Raw genomic sequence first — 23,686 nt, 5'->3', positions numbered from 1 at the left:
TAAATTTGTTTACCTTTGATATGTACGGTACGTCTTTAACTTTAACTGTCTTGAAATCTCCTTCTTTTAAACGTCGTCGGACAGTACGCTCACTGATTGGATTCTTGGCCGTCAAATTCCATTTATCTGCAGCAGATTGAGGCTTCATAAAAATATTTTTTTTTAAATTCCCGTAAAACGATTCTGTCTTAAGTGGGCGTTGTTTAGCACCTGATCTTTTTAAGTTTCTTATGTCATTATGCTTTTTAAACTTATTAATTTGATAGTATACAGTTTGACGAGACATATTAAACTCATTTGCAATGCCTTTTATTGCCATTCCAACGTTAAACTTTGGTACAATGGAAGATCTGATAACCAAACTTAACTCCACTGTTTTAACCATGGTTTTAAGTAATTTTTGATCAAATTTTATTTTTTTATTAACGTTTAACTGCAAATAAAGTTTAATATTGCATAAGTTGCTTTCTTTTCACGTGCAAAGTATAAAAACAGGTACACAAAGATTCTATCAAAATACTTGTACATATACCACAGAAAAATTCGTTGTTTACATGCATTTTTATGAGCAAAAAGAGAACAATACAAAATTTGGCATGCATATAACTAAAAACATATTCTTTGTTTTGCACATTATTTTTTAGCCGTTATTTAACGATAATTTAACAAAGTCTAGGTTCAATAGTTAGAAAAAGGTTTCGTCCAGATATTTATGCAAACTACTGTACATATATCTATTCTATGATGAAAACGAACTACCCTTTTAGAAAATAGTGGTACGTTTTTGACATATGGCTCATTTAGTAAACTTTTTGTGAAATTATGTATTTATTTATTTATTTGTTAACGTCTTTCAAGTTACTAGACTTTCTGAAGACTACCATTAAAATTACCTTTAAATATTGTATGTACGTACATAATATTCATTTTTAAACAACTAAATTAATTAAGTTAAATATATGTTAAAGGATTAGCAAAGAACTTATTGATTTTCTTTTAATTTCATTTCTATTCATTATTGACAATAGCACCAGACAATCAGTTATAGAATTGAGGACATCATAAGCAAAGAACATAGAATTTAGTTCTCTTCCTAAAAAAAAGGTTTTAGGTCGATGAGGAAATATGTACTTTCATAACATGGAACATTTAAAGAACCAACAGTTTTACGTAAGGCAACCTTAGTAAATCTTCTTTGAATTTTTTCTATACGAAGGATACTTGAGTGGGTGTAAGGATTTCTTATAACGCTATAATACTCCAGCAACGGTCTTGCACCACTCGTGTATACTGTTTTAAGGGCATAAGGATCGTCGAAACCTTTTAAATTTCTAGCTATAAAACCGAACATTGAGTTAGACCTAGAAATTATATGATCAATGTATATATGTACATAATAGCTTCGAAAATCACACGGAACTCTTTTGGTAATATACTCTTCGTAAAAAGTAGCTATCAATCTGGTATTCAAGACACAAGGGATTTGGAATAAGTCATAACTCTACATTTGTTATTGTAGAGAATTGTGAAGAATTTAATTTAGATCAGAGACTTGTCGAATCATTAATAAATACAATAAGCAGTAACAGCCTTGAGGTACACCAATAATGTTCATTATTTCTTTAGAGAACTAGGCCAGATATTTGTTGCGACCTTACACGTGGTGGTGTTGTTCCACCTGGTGTTTGCCTTCTTCATAGCGTCCTGCATTAGCAATAGTTTACATGTAGCAATTGATATGCCAGCATTTGCCAAACGTGGTAGAATGGGTTGTACTGTACTGTTCCTGATGAGCACATCTGCCTTACAGTTACCGGCACCCAGTAAAGTTGAATATTAAACTGTTGATCCACCTCCATTAGAGATGTTCGACAGTTATGTACTGTTATAGAGTTTGTAGAGACAGAGTCTAGAGATTTGATAACGTCTTGAGAAAGTACGCATATCAGATGTTGATATCACGTTTTTTTAAACCAGTACAATTCTTCTTTTATCGCCAAAAGTTCCGCCTGGTACACGCTTGAGAGTCTTAATTTCAAGATCTGGAGTTATACAAATCTAGAAGTTTCTGTCGAATTGTAGTTTTACGGAGTGGCCAATGTTGTTGTTAACCTACTGCGATGAAGGAAAATAGGAAAGAAGACAAAATTAAGCACGTTCATATGTTTTTTTTATAAATCGTATGCCACATTTTTATTACATATTATGTTTTTACAGTACAAACTTTACAAGGAATTCTAATTTTCACTTCTTAATCGATAAGCATTTGTAAAATGTCTAATTTACTACAGTAAAACCCGGAAACCCCTACTTAAAGGGACATACGCACTTATCTCCATATTTTGTAAAATATATACATATTTCACTCTTATTATATTATGACAATTTTGAAATTTTCAAATTAAAAGAAAAAAAAAAAACAAGATGTCGGAAATTTTCAAAAAATTAAAATAAAACATTTTTCTATATTTACACACCAGTTTTCGAATCGTGTGTTCAAGTTCAAGTAAACACCAAGGAAGATTTGAAATGCAATAGCTACTCAAAATGTTTTTATTCACATTTTTAAGGAAATACAGTCTTACTGACCTATTGGTTAGGTGGTTAACATTACATATTAATATACTTCTGCGAAATAGGCTCTTATGAGAGAGAAACGGGTTTTACTGTATTTATATTCTAAGTGTGCATGTATACCTTATAAATATTGCATAATCTCACTTAAAAAATACTATTTTTAACGTATTAACCTTATGCATAAAAATACTGTTAGACAGGTGTAACATCAGCTTCAACCTGTTCGGGAGACTCGTCTGTCTCCTTATTTCGCTTGGAAAGGCATGGGAAGTCTAATAAGCGCTCGCCCTTGCCGAATTCTTCACCTTCTTCTAACGACTTAGGAAGAGTTCTGTGTAAATGAGAACATAAAACCGAATAAGTTTTTTTTAACAATATTACGTTTTTATACCATACCTGTTCAAAGTTTCGGGCAGTAAAAGGCACACGAAAGATCCACTAAAAAATAAAACTCCCAGTATTATTGACGGAGCTGCCTTGAAATAAGTACCTAAGTACAAAATATATGGCGCCATAAATGAAGCTGCAAAACCAGCCACATGGACAGCTGCAACACCTTGGCCTCGAACACACGTTGGAATCAACTCAGTAGCATATTGAGAGCCGGATTCATAAGATATTGCCACTCCAAAGCGGGCAGCAATTGTTAATCCAGCTAAGAGTGTTGCGTTGTGATTGTGCTTTTGGTAAGCAATTGCAATGCCAGCTGCAGTTGTGAAAATGCCACCAACTAATAGCGATGAAGATGCCATTCCCTTGCGACCGATTTTATCTTGAAGCAGTATCAACAGCACACTGGACGGTAAAACTGCTAACGCGCTTAGTGAAAACATCACGAAAGGAGACACTCCCATTCCTTCCACATTTCTTGACACTGCATCATAACACAGGGTTATAACCATTCTAGAAAAAATAAGAAGAGTTGGTAGATTCGCAGTGGATACAAACATGATGTATTTATGTATGTATATAGGTAGTCTAGGAAAATTGTGATATTAAATAAAGGGGTTAATTCGGAAAATTTTTAACAAAGCTGAATTTTTGGTCGAAAGTTTAATTAATACAAAAACAAATCCTCTTATTTTGAACAGAAGCAAAATAATATTGGTGAGTTAAAGGGGTATCAAATACACTTTTTGACAAATTCATCGGAAAAAATACATAGATTTTTAAGTCTAGACTACTATGCCATAAGAGCTAATTGATGTTCACATCTCAATAATTTTTCATTTTAACTTGAACTTGGGCAAAGAGAGACCCAACAGTGACAGTAGACTAATGGACAAAATTACTGAACCCTGATTCAGGAATTCTGGATAAATAGCAAAACTAAAAAAACTCATAGTTTACAAACCCAATACATAGTAAAAATAGTATTTACAGAACATAAATACTATTTTACTATGTATTCGGTTTGTAAACTATGAGTTTTATTTTTTTTTCAATAGCTTTTAGTAGGACCACCACGGCACCACCGATCATAAAACCAACCTAGGTAGCCTATAAAGCAGTGGAGGGACCGGCAACGGGGCTTACTAACCACCTGGTCAAACAAGCAAGTACGTTAGGAATATCATGTATACAAACTTCCAAAGATTAAAGAGAGAAATAGCAAACAAGTAAAAACTTTTAGATTCGGGGAATATGTATATCTGCGCTCGACAAGTTAGAAATTATCACAACAGAATTAACTGTCAGGTAAGAGGAGTTTAAATTCCAAGACCTGGTTAGCCTAGGCACACAAATGCTGAAGACTACAAACCCATTAGTCTCACATCATCGTTTGATCGTAAAACTTACGATAACGGTCAATTTCTTCAATTTAGTGTTAGAACCACTATTAGTCCTTCACACAAGTACTAGAACCTAGTCCTATCAATTTGAAGCAAACATCAAACTGTCTGGTCCAGTTGTTAGTACTCGGATCGGTAGCTATTGATTTCTTCACAGAAGTACTAAGCTTTAGTTCTGTCAAATACGTACCGAGTACTAGTAAGAACTGGATAATTCCTGGAAGAGCAAAACCTGCATGCTAGGGCGTTAAAAATACATTTGACTTGGCAAAATGTTTAAGTGCTTTTATTAAGAAGTATGTAAGTAGTTTTTATACTATTGTTGCTCATCATTTTTTCAAAGCTTTGGTATCTATAATTCACTATTTTCTGCTTATCAATTTAGTTTTTGGGGGCGAAAATTGTATTTAAGATTTTTAAAAATCTGAAACGATAAAGAATGCCACGACAACAGCATTTTAGAACGACGTTATTATTTCAGAATGTACGTTTACAATTTGTTCTTCAATCAATCAGTAGCGGATAAATTACAATATCGACAGACATGGTTCTGAGGGTACTTCTTCAGAATTATAACCTTGTTAGAAAAAAATGTTAGAATAAATGCGTTGCTTTATTTAATTTTCAAGGACGAATGCGCGTTAAGTACTTAAAAGTTGGGAGTAAATAATAAATTTCGAAAACTGATATACAAAAAGAATTCAAGCAATGTGTTGCAACAATTAAACAAGTCAAGAGCAGATTTGGTACATTAATTTCATCAAAAACCGGTATAGTTTCAATTGATTTGGATGATGTTTGACCGTAATCTCTGAACTATCTTAGTAAGTATTGAGATCTAGGATAGCTGAGAAGAAAAAAACGAACAAATTTATAGAACTAGTTACAAAGTTAATGAATTGTGATTGTTTTTTATTTGACAATAAAAGAAAAGCATTTTTAACAAATCAATCAGAAATAGAATATCTTTATAAAAATATTACTCGGAGTAGTGAACCAAGCTCTTACATCATATTGGGTAAAAAACAAAAAGGTTGACTATAACGAATATCCTTGCGTAACTCATATTAAAGATACTGATAGAACAAAATTTACCACTAGTACTATCCAACGAAATCTCACTTATTGCTATCTTTTAAAAGTTATAGACATTTTTGTTAAAAAGGATTGAATATACTTTTCACAAATCAGGGACCGTACACGTTCTTGATAATATTACTCGGAGAAGTCATAAGGATTAGGCATGTTTAAGGATATACCTAATAGAAAGATCGTAAAATAAATGCAAACATTTTTTTGTTTGTTAGCTTGTGTTAATTGATTCGTGAAATATGCTGCCCTTTGCAAGTTATGCATTTAACACTCAATCCCTTTAAATGTTTATAGGATTTGTAGTATTGTAATAAAGATTCAAGTTATTGAGATATATAATGAGTTTAATATTTATACTTACGATTTAAAAAATAATATTAAAGTATGTTTTCTCATTCTCGGTGTCCTAAACATATCAATTAAATTTGACTGCTTTTCGCCCTTCTTTTTTTGTTTTTCACAGTATTTTCTAAATTCATTAAAGTCTTCTTCGGTAACTTTTTTTCCATTAAATTTTGCTACGTTTCTGAGACGCCTTATTGCACCATCTAAGTCATCCCGTGTTACTAGCCACTGTGCGCTTTCTTGTATTATAAAGTAAAATAAACTAACGGATAAAATTGGCAATGAAGTCATTAGTAAATAACGTTGCCAGCTCCCAGCAACAACTGCTAGCCACGGTGTGAAAACCAATCCGAGGCAATAAAATAAGCCTACAACTAAATTGAGACCCAAGGTACGCATTGATGGTTTTATGTATTCCAAAACTGCAAGTTTATAAAATTTTATCATAAACATCGTTGGAAAAAAAATATGTTGGAAAAACACACCCATTATATACATTAAGTAAAAGTTCGTATCAGCTGCCAAACCGGAAATAAATCTGCATAGTGTGAATGTTGGCAGTGTTCTTGTGAAAATTGTTGAAAAATCTCCAATGAATCCCGACAAGTTGGATAATATCAATGCAGGCAATCGACCAATTTTATCTGATAATAGACCATAAAATAATGTACCTACAACCGATCCAACAAAAAACATCGATTGGCCGATTCGTGCCTTATAAGCGGAATCACACACCCAGTTTAACTAAAATAAAAAAAAAAATTTGTAAGCTTATTTGTTTTAAAAATTTAAATATAACTTCAACTACGTATAATTTTACTTAATTACTAGTACGGCAAGAATCGAAAACGTATTTAATTTATTTTCTCAATATAAGATAATACTCGTATAAAAGAAAAGATATCTTTTTGTTATGGTTCAAAATATAACAACTCAAAATGTAATCTTTTTAAGTAGAAAAACTGGCACAATTTCCGAATGTATTTTTATGAAAGTTTTGTATGAACATCGCATTATTTTAATTTACATATTTTCTCAATTTAGATAATATAGAACAATAGATATCTTTTTGCTAAGGTTCAAAAGTAAAATGTATTAAAAGAACAGCTTTATAGGTTCAAACTAAATATAAAAGTGATATTTTTAAGTAGAGAGACTGGCACAATCTCCGATCTGGCTAAATTTACTGATACTTTATTAAAAATTAGAAATACGCATTGAAGGATTTTTTTCTTTTACATGTATGTATGTACGAAAATACAATTAATTAAACATTTGAGAATAGTGAGTTTTTGTGTTTTTATTAATTAAATAGTTATGCCAACAACAACCGAACCAACAATATCATTTTACGTGATAGACGGTTGTAGTCGTCGTGCTATCGGCACAGTCCAAACAAAAATTAGTATCATTCAATATAATATTGACTAAACTCCATATCAGTAGTACCCGTAGCATGATGGTTAGTGCGTTGGACAATTTCGTGATAAAACTCGTTCGAGGTCACATTGCAAGAGCTATGTCTTCGACCAACAATTTAATTTTCGGGGCGTTCTATCCGAACGACGAGAGGCATTCCTCTTTTTAGACAAATGCGGTCTGATACAGGATAGATTGGCAATTCCGTTAATCTACCACATCAGACGAAGAACCGTGGATAGGCGACTCCTGTACAATCGGGACGTCATGGCACAAGGCGGAGCAGAGCTCCTTCGGTTCAGTAGGGCTGTGTCCGAACGGGACCGAACTGATAGGGTGAAGCAGGAGAACCAGTTTTGGTGGCTTCAATCGGCACTTGATATTGGGTAGTGGGGATGGGGTTTTAAGCCTTGGCCGGCTTACATATTTGTTTTATAGTTTTAGGGTTTAGTTTTAAGTAGAATAGGCATGGTGGCACGAAAAGAAATAGAAAAAAAAAATACAAAAAATACAAAAAAAAAAAAAATAAAAAAAAGAACATTAAAAAAAAACATGGATTAAAAAAAAAAATAATAAAAAAATAGACAACAAAATATGGAAAACAAAAATGTTAGGTAGTTAGATTTGCTGCTGTGGTTGTTCTAGTTTTAAGTAGTTTATAGGTAGAATAGGTAGTTTAAGTTAGTTTTAAGTTTTATTTAAGGACCTTATTTTAAGTAGTTTGTAAGTAAAAATAAATAAAAAAGGTTATTGATATTAGTTTTTTTTCAAAATTTTCTAATAAAAACAAAACAAATAAAATTTAAATTGAAGTAAAATAGATCTTAAGGCCGAAAGGCATTAGTAATTAGTGTAATAGTTTAGCTTAGAGTGTCCGTATGGGACCATTAAGTTAGTTTTAAGTTATGGATAATTAGGCTAGTTTTATGAATTTTTGTAATTATAATAAAAATGAATTTAAAAAACAAAAAAAAAAAAAGTGCGTTGGACTGTCATGCAAGGGGTCTTGGGTTCAATCCCTGCCTGTGCCACCTTAATTTAAAAAAAATAATTTTCGCGGGTACTGCCTCTTGCGAGGAATTGACAAATCCTTCAAGAGTAATTCTTGTCATGAAAAAGTGCTTTCTCAAACTAGCCGTTCGGATTCGGCCTTAAATTGTAGGTCCCTTCCATTCCTGACAACAGTACTCGCACACAGGAATGGTTGAGAGTTGTAAGTCACTATACCCTGGTTCACAACGGACTGTTGCGCCACCCCATTTTTTTGATTTGAAACTCCATATCAAAGAAATTACCAAAAGGATGGATCTTAAAGCATGATAATGACCCCAAACACACGCCAAGAGTTGTAAAATCTTTCCTTGAAGAGCGTAGACTTAATGTTTTGGGGGTGGCCAGCGCAATCACCGGACTTAAACAACACAGAGAATTTGTGGGGCATTCTCAAAAAAAAGTTGCTGCAAAAAACCAACCAGCAAGACTACTATCTGGAGTATTTTGCAGGAAGAGTGGACAAATATTGGCGTAGAGCAATGAAAAAGTTTGGTGGACTCCATGCCAAGGAGAATATCTGCGGTATCAAACCAGAAAGGCTATCCTACAAAATATTAACGGTGCGTTTAAAAAATTATAAAAAATATTTTTTTTCTTCATATTTTTTTAATTTTTTTTCGGGTGACTTAATTATATGGCCACACTTATTTTATAAATTATTAATTTTTTGTTAAAGAAATGACTATTGTTGTAATGGAATTTATTTTTGTTCGTTTTTTTTTTTATTATTGTTATTATAAATATTTAGAATTTGAATAGGTACATTTTGTTTTTGTTGTAATTTGTATTTAATATATGGATTTGTAGATTTTATTCTATAAAAATGACTTTATTGTATGACCACAAGTGTACCTACCTACATATTCAATTTGTCTGTATTGTATAGTTCATCAACTACCTACACACACACATTATTTTTTTGTCACATCGCTGAGCAGTGGGGGCTCTTTTTTTAAGTTACTATGGACATTTAATTAACAACAGTGCGGTGCACATGAAATGCCGGTTTATCTAAAGAAATATTAGATCTTTTTTATTTTTTTGGTTCGAGTAAGTGAACACATTAAAATTCTTCTTAGATGAATAAAAAAGTGTGTCTATGGATATTTACACACGCATACCTATAGATGTATGAGAACTTTAAAACACACATTTGTTTTTTTTTTTAACGCAAACCATATTTTCGGTTGCAAAAAAACTTTTCTAGGTATGAATAAAAGAAAGAAAAGAAGAAAATAGACTAAAATTTCGTTCTGTTTTCAACTTAAAAATTGAAATGGTTTTGTTTGTTTTCACATGCGGCTTGGCCTTTATTACGTAATATTTTACTTAAGTTTTAATTTCGGTAAGGAAGTGTTTTTTTTTATTTTTTTTTTCTCATGGTCAGCTTTATGTTGCTCTTTCCAGGGTAGGCTCAAAAAGCAATCAATACATACTTCTTCCTCGCAGTAATATAACTGCAAATATTGTAAATCCGGAGGCTTTAAAATAAAAAAAAAGTTTATAATATGCACAACATGAACAAACTTTTTTTTTCAAGTGTGAAATCTAATTACATACGGTACGTATATACATATAAATTAAAATTAATATTATTGTAAAAAATATACTCAGTCCCATTGAGAAATTTTTTCATATGCTAATACTAATATTCAAAAAATGTTCGTGGTTACAATTTGCGAAGCAACGCGAGCACGGGTTGGCTAGTAGTTAATATATCGAAAATTTTGTATGTGGAATTAAGGCTGCAATGAAACTAGGCAGCAAATTAAGGAATAGAGACATAGATCGGCCGCTGATTGCAAAATTTAATTGATTCTGCTCTTATAAGAACCTGTATGATTTAATTTGGCTGCCATTAATCACTGTCAGAAAACAAAGAGTTTCAATGCTGGGAGTTTTTAAACAATTTTGTGCAATAGAAAGTTGTTTTAACCATTTTCGGTTTGATCGTTTGAAGAAAAAAATTATAATATATGTTGGGAGACCGAAACATTCTTAAAATATAAACACCGTTAAAAAGCGATGTACTCGACATCTTTCAATCAAAACAAGATGTATACAAACAAATAAGCTATATTGTTAACCTTGACTTTTATTTGCCGGTCGCATTTTATTGCAATGTTTTGGTGAAAATGTTCTGTTTGCATAAAAAACTTTCAGTTCTAAATATAATGAAAATGTTGAAAAAACAGAGACATATAAACGAGTTTAACAACAAATAAAGATGTGATCTGCAAACTAATCAAAACTTTAAAACTAACGACCGCGTCCGCTTTTCTTGTCTTAAAAGAATAAAACTATTAAAAGAAAGGAGGATACATTTGTTATAGAATGTTTTGAAAACCTTTTTTTAAATGGATTTAGCTTACAATATTGTTCACATTATTTTGTATTTTGGATTTTTATGGTTTTCCAATAGGAATGGGTTGATTTTGACAACTTGTAGTTGCCATATTGTTTGTTTTGTTTTCCGTCAAAAGGAATGTTGAATTTTTGTCGTATCTTGGGTCTGCAGTCCTGCACCCATACAAAATCCATCTTACCTCAACAGAGCTTCGTGAAACATAGCTTGATGTTCTGCGCAATCGGTTTGTTTTGCGCCGAGGTGACGTGAATTGGCCACCAAGATCACGGGATTTGGCCCCTTTATATTTTTCTTTTAGGGTTTCCTTAGGTAGTAGGACTTTGCGAATGTGCCGAAAACCATAGCGCCCCTCAAAGTCATCGAAAAGTGGATATTTTAAATGCGTTCCACTTGACAAAGCCACGGCAGTGCCAGATGAAACTATGTAATTGATATGAAAAATGAAGATAAAACATTTTTGATACTCATATACAATTTGTTTTACTCAATTTTGAAGTCAACCCACCTTTAATAGAAAACACTTTATTTAGAGGATTGAAGTCAATAAAAAAAGAATTTAAAAAAGGTGCTTAGTTTTTATTTTTGATTTATTTATAGAGCTTCCTCTATCGAAAATGTCATGCTTGTTCCTGGTAGGTATGTAGGAAACTCATCATAATAAGAAAAAATTAGTTTCAGGATTAGGCCCGACCATCGCCTCTTAATTTACATAGTAGTGATAATGGTAGCATTTTTAATTTTGTATAAACTCTTAAATGAAGTAGAGAATATGAACATAATATTAAACAATTGATATAAGATGGGGGCAGTGTTATGTTTTTAATTTTGTATTAACTCTTAAATGAAGTAGAGAATATGAACTTAATATTAAACAATTGATATAAGATGGGGCAGTGTTATTAAGATTTAAACAATTAAATTGTTAGTAACAAATGATTTCGTTAATAAATTTTATTTAACATATTTCTTTATTGAAATAAAATAAAAACTTTAAAATAAAAGAAAACAAAGTGTTTGATAAATTGAAACTAAGTTATAGATTCTTAAACATGAGTACAAGGTAAGAAACTCGATGTTCTTAAAAGTATTTCTTATTATTGATAAAGTATAAGCTAAATATTTTCAGCAAAATCGAAGATGTGTCTCTCGGTTTATTAAAAAAAATAGTAAGTAATGAATAATGTTTTGAAGGAAATTTGATAATTTGGATCGTTTGACTCACCTCGGTATTCATACTTCTATAATCATAATCATACTCGTATATCCACTTTGTGCACGGTTCCTTGCTAGGAGTTACATTGTAACCCTCAATATCATGTAGTTTTGTGCATGATGGTCTCTCAAACTTGGAATAAATTGCAGAAATTTCAGTGAATGACTTATTTTCTAGTTTTTCATGGTAGCACCTATCAAAATAAGAAAACAGAAGTATTTGAAGATATATGTACATATACTCATTTGATATTAATCAATGTCTGATTAATGTGAAGCCTTTTCAAAGAAGAAGTCCAAGGTTTCATCGTCTAATAGGATGAATTAATCAAGCAGTTAAGTAAATCTATCTTTCTTTAAGAAACAACTAGAGTTGTTTTATACTAATCCTATTCAAAAAATGAGGCTGGAATGCGACTCACATCCCTTCCCTTCCATATACGTCTGCCGAATTGTCTACAACTTTAACAAAATATTAAAAACAGTTAATATCACTTTTTGTTCTTATAATACATATGTAAGTAGAAAACCATTTCATATCAGTTTTTTTTGTTATTTAGGTTAGTTTTCGTATTTTGTAAAAAAAAGTTGTAATTAAATTTTTCTTAAAGAAATAAAGTTAGCAACAATATTTACCAAATGATAAAATAGTTTTGATTTCAATTTCTCTTGTTGTCCCCGAGATTTTTAGCCGAAAATTAATTTTTACCAATTTTAGTAGCATTGTTTAAAAAATAAATGTAAAGTTTTAGTAAATATGTTTTTTTTTGTTTTGTATAATAAGCGCACACTCAAAGGGATATATTTCCCTTATTATGTAGATACAGTGTGAGCACTAGGAAAGGGAAAGAGGGTTTGAAAGGAGTAAATATGTACTGTTTTTTTTAAGTTTTTCTTATTTGTATAAAAAATTCAATTCGATTTTTCATAAAATTTTACTAGTAGTCAAAGTTGACTGTAATAAATACAAGTACATATACTCGGGCATCGGTTATAAAATTTGAAATATGTAATTGAATTTTAAGTAAATACACAAGAGGATTGCAATAAATGGATAGAAGAAAACAAGTTCCTAAAGGATTTTCAAGCAGGCTTTATGACAGGTTATTCGATGATTGACCACATTTTTACCCTTAAAAGTATCGCAGAAATATTCATGAATAAATGCAAGACAAGATCGATAGAAATGCGCTTATCTAAAGGCTCTATAATAACGGAATGTCATGGAAATTCGAAAGAGTTTTTCAGAATCTATATATATATATATACAATATTGTCAGCTTTGGAGTTTGATGGTGAATCTTAATAAGTCCAAAATTTTTATTTTTGAACGAGGAGGAAGCCGCAATTTGGCGAAAGAAAAATGGTTCTATAATGGAGAGGTCATTGAAGTTGTCTCGGAATTCAAATACCTTTTAGTTCACTTAACGAAAAATTTGAGCATGGACATTCATCTAAGAGAGAAACTAGTTAAGGCTAAAGGTGCAATAAGGGCAACTTTGAAAAGATGTTTTTATAACAAAAGTATAGCACAAAGCAGAAAGTTCAAGTCAAATACACCCAACTTTGTTATTATGTTTGAATCGGGATTATCACCTATGTTCATATGAACCCTAAGAATGCAAGTCGATTATATCTTTAGAGTTGTAAAGATGAGCAATAATAGGCTTTCAAAGATAGTAGCGCTTTAAGTAAAACCAACCAAAACAAGTTGGTGTGGATAAATTTGGCAAGAGAACGTGGAATGGAACTTAACCTTTTGTGTAATAATCAGGATGATTGAAAATCTTCTTTATACCAGCTCATTTCCGCAGTGGACTTCAACGAGAGAAATATTTGAATGACGCCACAGGATCTATATACTATACAGGCAGCTGTACTGTCGACTAAATCACAACTTGGAAAAGAGGAATTATTTTAGGGACGATAATAGCATTGTCAAATGATGGTTAAATTGAGAGGTAAAGTTATGCAGCTGAACTTTATGCCTCATAGAGATGACTTACCATATATGCTCATTGTGCTGTTTAAAGGAAAGGGGATTTGTTTTACACTTTGTGGGAAGATGTCCAGTTCTTGAAGAAATTAGAAGGAATACTTTGGCAGCAAAATACTGACGCAAAATAAAGTTATACTCTTGCTTAACAATATGGAAGTTAAAAATTATATTAATTCTTAAGGCTAGATCTTCTCTATAGAAGTCGAATTATAAATCAAAGTTTTTAAATATATTATTGAGCTTTGTTATTATTTTTTATGATTTGTCCACTAGGCAGACGGCAGTAATGCTTTTTGTTTTTTTGTAAACTATATAAACAAAATTTTTAATCAACGTTATCAAAATTAAAATCAAATCTAATCTATTCTTATCAAATCTAATCAAAAGAGGATTTTAGTTTTCATATAGTTTATAATTCTTGCCTCCACAAAATCAATGTTTATTGAAAAATACGCATAAACCATGTGCATTATGTACCTTTTTACTTAGAATATTTTGTTTACTTAAAATACTTCTCTTTTTCTGTATCACCCAAAAAACACCCGTTGACCTTTGTTATTTTTATAGATATTTTTGTTTATTTTATTTATTTTAAGCAAATTTTATGTTCCTATCAAGATAGTGGAAAATATTATGACAACTATGCTCCACAATGTACATACCTCTATTCTAAAAACCACCTTTTGACCTCAAATAGTTTTTTGGATTCTATTAATTCTTAATGTTAAAGCCTAATAAAATATTCTTTTTCAATTTTATTAAGAGTATTAAGATGGTATCCATAATATTTCACCTGTCATAAAAAAATACTATTTTAGAAAATACGACTCCAATACCTCGAACAAAATTAAAGTATGAACTTCAAAATTATTTGATGCTGCACAAAATATTGTTGTTGACATTAATATAATTTTTGGGATAAAAAATGAATGGCAATATTTTTACAAAAAACAGAAAATTTCAACAAAAAAAAAATTGGTAAAAAAGTATGTTGAGAAAGAAATATTGACTTCAAACTTTATTTATCTTATCCAAAATTCTGTATTAATATTTTGTTAAGCGATTAAACAGTTCATGAAAAGATAAAAATCTACTCGTAAAACACAAATATAATTCAAAATACCTACTAAAAATTTAAATTTGAATTGATTATCTTAAGAATAAAAAAGAAAAAGGAAGACTTCCAAGTTGTTTCACGCTATAGAAATATTTTTGTTATTGTTTTGTGATATTTAAAGGCATTGTTTTCCTATACAAATATATTGATTTATCTCTTAGAATTTCTTTTCAGAGAAAACAACTTATACTTAAATTTTAGATTGCATGAAAATAAAATTAACTTGTTACAAAACATATCATTTGAACATGGGAAGTTATGAGTGTGGGTTGCATCCCAGCCTCTTTTTAGAAATTATATTTGTGTTGAAATTTTCTCTTAAAAATAAACAAATAAATACATTCGTTGTAGCTGACTCAATTTTACTAAACAATCAATTAATGGTGATATATTTACCAGTGATTTGGAACAAAACTTATTATAGTTTGTGTGAAGTAGTGCATGGATATTATAACATTAATCATCCCAAATAGCGCCAATATCATAAATTGGTATCGGTTAAAGTCTCCGCATTTTTCTAGAATTTTGTCAAAATCCATTGGTCCTAAATTTGTGTTTCTTCTGTCCCCTTAAATCCACTGTAATTAAAACAAATTTAAAGATTTTATATAAGTAACATTATCTGCACAGATTTAAAAAGCAAAACAAATCTGAAGATAATTCATTTATTCTTTAATTAATGATAATGGTACATAGTCGATTGGAACGATTTATACATTGGACTTTTGTGTATGAGGTTTGTATTTTTTTGTGTAGCTCGCGTTAAGACCGAGTCTTCTTTAATACCGACCGGTTGGAATTTATAGGGTTATGGGCTCTTATAGTACTGTTGCCCACATTACGCTTAAGAGATAAATGATTTACCTATTTTCGTAGTAGTAAGATTGTCTAAATGGAAATTCAAGTAATACAACCGCTATCCCGCGAACGAGAGGGTTGAAGAGACAGTTATTGAAATCATTTGGCGCTTTGTAATTTAAATGACACACTTTAAATTAGTTAGCACTGTGATACCCAAACGCTTAAAATGGCACTCTAGAAAAATGCAATGTAAAAGATGAAAATCGAATCAAACTTTTCTCAAGATTAAACAAATTTATAGATAGAATTAGGAAACATGTGAAAAATTATCAACGAGCAAATGTTTTCATATATGTACATCAATAGTCTTCCCACATGGTAGACCATGACGATTGATTAGAGTGCGTCATACAGGAAATATGCAAACAAAATTCCAACAAAACTATCATAGTAAACTTTGATTGCTTTTAATGACGCATCACAGTCACCAAAATAAAGAGCTTTCCAATAAGAGCTTTCAAATTTTGACATAAGGTAAAAACTGTGCCAATATTAAAAAAGGAACGAAGCTTTAAAAGTCCTTTGAAAATGTTAAAATGGTAAACATTTTGCAGTTAAAGTTCGGGGTTTTAGCAAAAAAAAAATTAAATTTATAGTTCTCAAAAAATACCCGTTTCGAAATTGTTAGTTTAAGAAAACACAAAAGAAAAACACCCCCAATTATATAATATGAGGTGATAGGTTAAAATATCATGCAAGAATTTTTTTTTAACTAAGCTGGAAGTATTCAAAGATGTGGAATATAAGTAAGAATATTCTAAGGAACAAAATCACTTAACTCTAAAGGTCTAATTTCTTTATTGCTTTTTCAAGAAAATACTTACTTCGATTTACTCTGACTTATTTTTCTAGTAGATTCTCCAAACCCTGTAGGATTTTTTTTTTATTTTTCAAAAAGGGTAAGTATGCACCTGAATATGTATCTTTTCCTACACATCAAGTGTTTTTATTACCTATACGTGCGTTGGTAACCATTGGATACTGGTCTCGGACTAAGCCATGACTTGGTTTGGTTTTCAAGCAGAAGTATTGAATTGCAGTACCAAACCTATGTCCCTACAGATTTCAAGTTAGTGCGTGCGTCGGGCTGACTTAAAATGGCAACCAGACCTTGAACATACTATGAACTTGCGAATTTTCTTGGTTACATAGTGAATTCCATTTAAAAGAATATGTATATATTTTGCAATACATCAATCAAGAATTTCAGGGACAGGGTATTTTTATTGATCAAACTTGGATTGAAGAATTAATGCAAACTTAAATTATGAAATACAAGCTTTAACTACACGTAGAATAATTTTATTTATAATGATTTAAATTGCTTGCAAAGAAACCAAAACTTAATTGATTATAATAAATTACGCTCGCATTCTTAATTTTATGAGTCTTCCGATGCCTTTGATACATAATTTGAGATGAATTCTTAACTTTGATTATTTTAAATTAATCAATTTATATAATAAAATAATGTTGTAGGTACATCCTTTTTTTAAAACGTAACCACAAACTGATTTGCTAACAACACAATGACAACATTATCTTAAAACAAATGTTTTCACAAAACAAAATAAAAACAAAAATCTACAAACAGGAAAATTTGAGCACCTGCAAATGATTTGGCTTTTGAAACAAAACCATCAATCCTTTTTTTGTTTCTTTTCACATCTATTTATGGATACAATGTCAAAATTAAGAATAAGACAATGAACTCCAAAACGTACGAAGGATTCCCGTCTCAGTAATTAGGTATTTTGGATCTGAACATAATTTAATAATTGACTGTCAAGAGAATAAAGCTGTGGCTGCTCAAACTTTAATAAATAAAATTCCTTTCACTTCTTTTAAACATTTGTTTAACAATCAATGTGTAACAATAGATATTCAAGTTCTACCTTTAAAAACATTTATCGCATCCCCTCTTAAAACAATACAGATCCACCTATAATTATTACATTTAAATCTCTCTACGATATTTTCGTTTTTCCTTTTTTTCCTTTTTTCCAAAAGAAAAAGTCAAAAATTTTCTTGTGAGAATTGACTTTACATGCATAAATCTATTAAGAAACAAATTTACACAACAAGGAAATATATTCTTGGTCTTTAGAACAAATAAAATGCACGACTGGGTTGCACGAACTTGCTCAAATATCCAAAGAATCTTAGAAAATTTGGACCATCATGTGAAGGTATGCTGCCGAGGTCGCGTCGGCCATTTGGCCGATAATTTGGTCCATATATAATTGAACCATATCAATATTATCCTAATAAAAAGAAATGTCTGTAATTTCCGAAATAATTTTTGTTTTATTCAAAATAATCATCAGCCCTTAAAATTTAACTACCATTTAGTTATTCTAATATATTGCAACGTACTATCTTGAATATATTATTCACGAATTTTATTAGTTGACAAACAATTTTCAAAGTTTAAAAATGAAAAGAAGTCAATACATAAACTAACCTTGATAAATTACTTAAGTTGATTCAATTTAATTAAAATAGAATATTTAAAATGTTTATATGGCAGGGTTGCCATACTTATGTTTAAATAGTTCTTTTTTTTCATTTCAGAATGTAAGGAAGATTTATTGATTCAATGTAGGTGTGTATGTTTTCCTTTAAATACAACATTGTTCTCTAAAGTACATAAATAAGATGATTTGTGTATTAAAAGTTATTTTCTACTTCATTCTATGTTTGAATCCGAAAACCAAACATTTTTACTAGACAATTAAAAATATTGAAGTTGGTTAAAAGACTTAATTAAAATTCAAAACAGTTAAACGAAGAAACAAGAAGTAATTCATTTTATAGGGTTGTCACTTTTATATGCAATGTTTTTGTAAAAAAATCCACATTTAAAATCGAAAATCTTTTGGGAACTATACAAAATATTTTAAGTTCATTTGAAAACCAATATACAATAATTGAATATAGTAGCCCGCACGGGCACACTAGTGTGTATTAACACTTCCTTTTTACCAAATGTAAATACATATATTTGAGCATATTTTGATGCGTACAAATTTAAGTGACTCGAGTCATAACAAAAAACAATGTATGGTATCATGGATTTCTGTTAAATGCTATAATATGTTATATTCAAGCAATCTTAAAAATATGCTTTTAAATTTTGGGACACCCAACTTCAATTATATATTGAACGTGGAAAAAATATAAATTCGTTTCGTTATTTCTTGTTTACTTTTTTTTTGGCACAATACAAACATTTTGAAAAAATAAAATTAATCCGGAACTGGTAACTACAATAAAAGAACAAATGATTTTTGTAAGGCGCAAGATCTTCTTATTATCTGCGTAAATATTTAACAATTTTTTTAATTGAAAACCCATTGTTTTTCGTTAAAATATTCCCAAAAATATAAGCACTACAACGTTTGGCCCAAAGAACTTATGAAACCTTTTACTTGAAAATGCATTTAATTAAAAACAAAATTATCTTAAATGCATTGATATTAAATATTTTCTGTTTGTTAATATAATTTTTGTTCGCCTTTGTAGAAATATGTAAGCTTTAAAGTTCTAATGACATTTTTTAACGCTTCTCTTTATTTATAAATATTTGTACACCTTCTATTTTGTATTACTTTATGTAGGTATTTCTTTTTATAGACTTCAAAGAACACTACAAAGACAAACAGACTCAAATTAAAATTCATTTACCAATTGAATCATAATTTAAAACAAAACAAAAAAACAAGATACAACCGCTTAAAAGCAGTTAAAGAAGGGCCCCATGGAAAATTTGTAATAGCATATACATTCTCATTAGACAGACGCGTTCAATCAATGAAATTGTGTGATATTCGAAGCTCTAGTGGTGGTGGTCGATGCTGGTGCCTACCAAGGAAGCGAAGATGTAGTATGTTCATTTTTACATTACTTTTTCAAAATGAATCTTATTAGACCTTCTTGTACTTGTTATTTACTTATAACTTTCCATGTTTTATCAATTAAATCTTAAACCATTTTAATTTATGAAATACAAATACAAAAAAAAATTATTTAATTTAAATAAACTTCCTTTGATTGTTAAATGTACAATCAAGTATGAGAAAAAGATACAAAACCAAGAAATCTGTTTTTGGTAATCTAGATAGCAAAAATAAGACTCTTTGAAACAGGATACAACCATTTTAATGCTAATTAAAAAAAAAAAAGGTGTTAAATCAAATGGAATTAATTCTATTTCACTTAATTTTATTTTTATACATAAAAGTCAAAACAAAAACCACTAATCCAAAGTGGTTAAACAAAATAATTTTTTGTAGGCCAAGCTATGTTAATTTTGAATAAAATGAAGTCTTATATTCCTTCCTTTGGACAGAATTGCGTTTATTATTGCAGCTGATTTACAAAAATATTAGACATGAAACAAACATTTTGATATTAAAGTTTTATCGTCGACGGCAACAAATAAAAACACAAAAAGTAACAGTAACAATAAACATCACAAAAAAATTGGCATGTTTATTTACAATGTTTTTTGCAAATTTTCAAAATTTCTCAAAGACAAAAAGGAAGTCTGCGGCAACAAATAAAAAAACAAAAAATAACAGTAACAGTAAACATCACAAAAAAATTGGCATGTTTATTTACAATATTTTTTGCAAATTTTCTAAATTTCCCAGAGACAAAAACGAAGTTTAATAATATATTCAAGTTATTGAACAAACATTATATTTCGTAGAGTTTATTTTGACATTTCAGCCATAGTATAAAAGTATTTGAAAGAAACTAAATGATCTTATAGGTACTGAAAACGATTGATGAGACGATATTGTTAATGATAATCATTGACGATATCGTTAATGATAATCGTTTTGACGATTATCGTTTAGGAAATTACGGAATGACTCCCAAGGATTTTTTGAGCCTACCTTGCAATACCGATTGCTAACATGCAGAGTTTCATGCAGATCGTCTGCACGCACATCTCCATGTGGTTCTACACCCAAACATACGTGTATACTCTCCGCCATATTAATCGATATATCTCTTTTGTTTGACTCAAAGAACTTATTTTAAAGAACTACAATATCAGTGATACCAGCTAGATGATGATTTTTTATTGTTCGTAATATTGCCTGCAATGATTTTGTGAATTTTGAAATAGAGACATTGTGCAGCGCTGCTCTGCATGCAGCCTTTATTTAATTGTGTTTCCATAAGACGCCGAGTTATTTCAATTCGCTGCATGAAAAAAGCTGCACATCTGTTATACCATTTGACATTACAAAATCATAAATTCGATTAATATTGTGTAAAGTGAAAGTACGGAAGTCGTTTGAACAAAAATCATGCTGAAAAGTTTTGAAATAAGCGTTATTCTAATTGCATGTATTTATGTATGTATGTACATTAAAGTGCTTTTTTGTGACTACTTTATTTAAATTAATTTAAATGTAAGCTCTTAATGGCTCGTTTTAAACTCCTACAAGTCAAGTAAACTTTAATAATTTTTCTTTAAATGTCCATAGCTCAGTGGAATTTTATAGCACCATCTCTCTAGGTCAAGCGTTATTCTCCAGAATTGTCCTAAAAAACATGCAATCGATTAAACACATTTTTAGATGATTTTTCGTGGTTTAAAAAAAATTGTTCCTTGTATTTTAAATTTATTTTTAACATATCTTCGCTGTAGATCGAATACCTCTTAAGTCAGAAAAATTCACTTATAGTGTAATGATGCACTTTAATTATCAATGATTTTATAGATCAAATGAAAAACACCAAAGAACGATAGTTTCAAAGCTAGATGCATAGACGCAAGGTACATATTCGATCTACAGTGACAATAAATATTTCTTATCGAATTGTAAAAATGCAGTTCTACTGATATATTGTTTGTAAAAGTGTATGCCCCAAGTGTTTATCAATAAATGCAACGGATTGTACGTCTCTTAAAATTATTTTTTATTGTATAAGTTTAAAAAAATAATATTCCCTGTATTTTTAATAAATGGTAATTCCGAAAATTTGAGCATTTAGAAAGTTTAGACAACTACTGGACACTTAATCGTTTCCATAAAACAAAAAGATGCAGATGATCTTTTACTTCATCAAATTGCTATTGTAATCTTTTTTTCCATTCTTTGGATATTTTTTAACATTCGTAAGTGTCGATTGCTCAAATTTAACATTAGTTTCTTAAGGTTATGGAATTAATTTGAATAGTAAAAACACTTCCAGAATAAAAGAAAAACTTTAGTATTTAGCACTTCTAAAGATCTTCCATATCTTATCTCAATAATACCCGTATATTGCACACACAAATTTCAATTGAAAAATCAATTTCAAAGCCTTTCTTTTTTTAATTCAATTGACATGTTTTAAAAAATGAGACAACTTTTTTGTAAACTCTCTCTCTATAGCTGAAATGTGTTTTGATTAAATATTTACGCCCGCATTAGTTTTCGATTAACATCGTTATGCATGCCTTCCCATCGGTAAATATTTCGTCAAAACTTTCAAGAATAAAATGTTGTTTTTGTCATGATGATTGGAATTGTAAATACAAATTTAAGTTATACACGGGATTATCCAAGAAAGTATTATAAATTAAATTCAATGAAGATATTATACATTTGTATGAGCATATTTGCATTTTTATGAAAACATTTTTTTGTTTAATACAATTATTTTATATTATTTTAAAGTATGTATTGCAATTAGGAAACAAACTGATATTTTTTTTATCCAGAGAAAGACAAATACAAAAGTCTCACCAAAATTTGAGATCCAAAATAGTTCGTATCAATGAACTTATGTAATAAAATTAAACCACGGACATAAATTTGCTTCAGTAATTTATTAAAAATGTATTTTTAATTATTTACATTAAACCGCGAACAACGGCTATTTGACCGACACTTTAGCGTGCACTAGAGAAAGCAGCATACATCAAAATATGGCTTCGCTAAATTGTTATGTTGATATTTATTTATACCTTTAGTATACTTAAAAAGACTGTCAACATTTAGATACTTTTTTCACTTTATCTTAATTTTTGTTTCTGTTTAAGAATTATAATTAAAAAATTATGTTATTTGGGGATGTATTTAAGGACACACACATCAAATAAGCTTCGTAATTATAGACAATATTCAAAAAACGGTATATGCTCGCGCTACACAATTGATCGCAAATAAAGAGGTTCATGTACGCTTTCAACTTTCTAGGTCTTTGTTTTTCTTTATTCAAAATAAATTTGTCTATAAATGTCGCCAAATTATTTTCGCACTTATTTTCGACAATTAACGGACTGCTTGACAAGCTTTTTATAACAAGGAAATAATGATCTTCACAAAAATGTATCCCATTAAACAATGGTTTTGTTAACAAAAAATACTCACATTCAATTTGCAACAACATACATACATATGTACATCGATATGTATATGTTATAATTTTTATAAATACGAGCTTTACAAAGTAGAACCAAATTATTTAAAAAAAAAAAACAGAAATGAATGAGTATAACCGCTCAAGAACCGATAAAATCACATACTGAACTGAACTTATGTACTCAAAAGCATTGTAGACTATTCTAGATGGCCCTAACTTTGAATGTCTTGCCAATGTAGAGTCGAAAAAATGTCTCTTGAAGATGGAGATATTCATGCCAATGATACAATAGGGTATGTGTGCGTTGAATTTATTGCTCAAAAAATTAAATCGATCAACTTTTATTAAAGATTCGCCCTCACTTGTATGAATCCACCTAAGCTTATTTTGTTGACATAGAAAGATATGTTGACATAGAAAGATATGCCGGGTTATAAGGAAGAACAATAATAAAATGACAAAATAATCAAAGGATTATA

The 23,686-nt window shown here is 30.0% G+C and overlaps 1 protein-coding gene across 4 annotated transcripts; it reads right to left on the bottom strand.

Moving 5' to 3' along the window:
- Nucleotides 1-2,163: 2,163 nt before the first annotated feature.
- Nucleotides 2,164-23,401, bottom strand: LOC129939949 (organic cation transporter protein). Of its 4 annotated transcripts, none has more exons than XM_056048143.1 (7): nucleotides 23,216-23,401; nucleotides 15,372-15,553; nucleotides 11,870-12,053; nucleotides 6,293-6,551; nucleotides 5,824-6,229; nucleotides 2,974-3,480; nucleotides 2,164-2,908 (listed from the first exon to the last, which is right to left on the bottom strand). In XM_056048143.1, exons 2-7 carry the CDS (start codon nucleotides 15,512-15,514, stop codon nucleotides 2,770-2,772), a joined length of 1,638 nt encoding a protein of 545 aa, XP_055904118.1. In that variant the 5' UTR covers nucleotides 15,515-15,553; nucleotides 23,216-23,401; the 3' UTR covers nucleotides 2,164-2,769. The 4 variants fall into 4 exon arrangements, with proteins under 4 accessions (XP_055904118.1, XP_055904119.1, XP_055904120.1 ...); XM_056048144.1 differs by lacking the exon at nucleotides 23,216-23,401 and adding an exon at nucleotides 22,589-23,185; XM_056048145.1 differs by lacking the exon at nucleotides 23,216-23,401 and adding an exon at nucleotides 16,661-16,787.
- Between the last annotated feature and the right edge of the window lie 285 nt (nucleotides 23,402-23,686).

Source organism: Eupeodes corollae, chromosome 1, assembly GCF_945859685.1.
Source record: "Eupeodes corollae chromosome 1, idEupCoro1.1, whole genome shotgun sequence".
Taxonomy (NCBI): Eukaryota; Metazoa; Arthropoda; class Insecta; order Diptera; family Syrphidae; genus Eupeodes; species Eupeodes corollae.
This window is presented reverse-complemented; position numbering and strand designations above follow the sequence as displayed.

Coding starts and splice junctions, on each gene's coding strand:
- LOC129939949 (XM_056048143.1), bottom strand. CDS start 15,514: ATGGATTTTGACAAAATTCTAGAAAAATGCGGAGACTTTAACCGATAC. Junction 6,552..11,869: donor ATAGAAGTATGAATACCGAG/GTGAGTCAAACG, acceptor TTTTTATTTTAG/TTAAACTGGGTGTGTGATTC. Junction 2,909..2,973: donor CTGCCCGAAACTTTGAACAG/GTATGGTATAAA, acceptor TCATTTACACAG/AACTCTTCCTAAGTCGTTAG.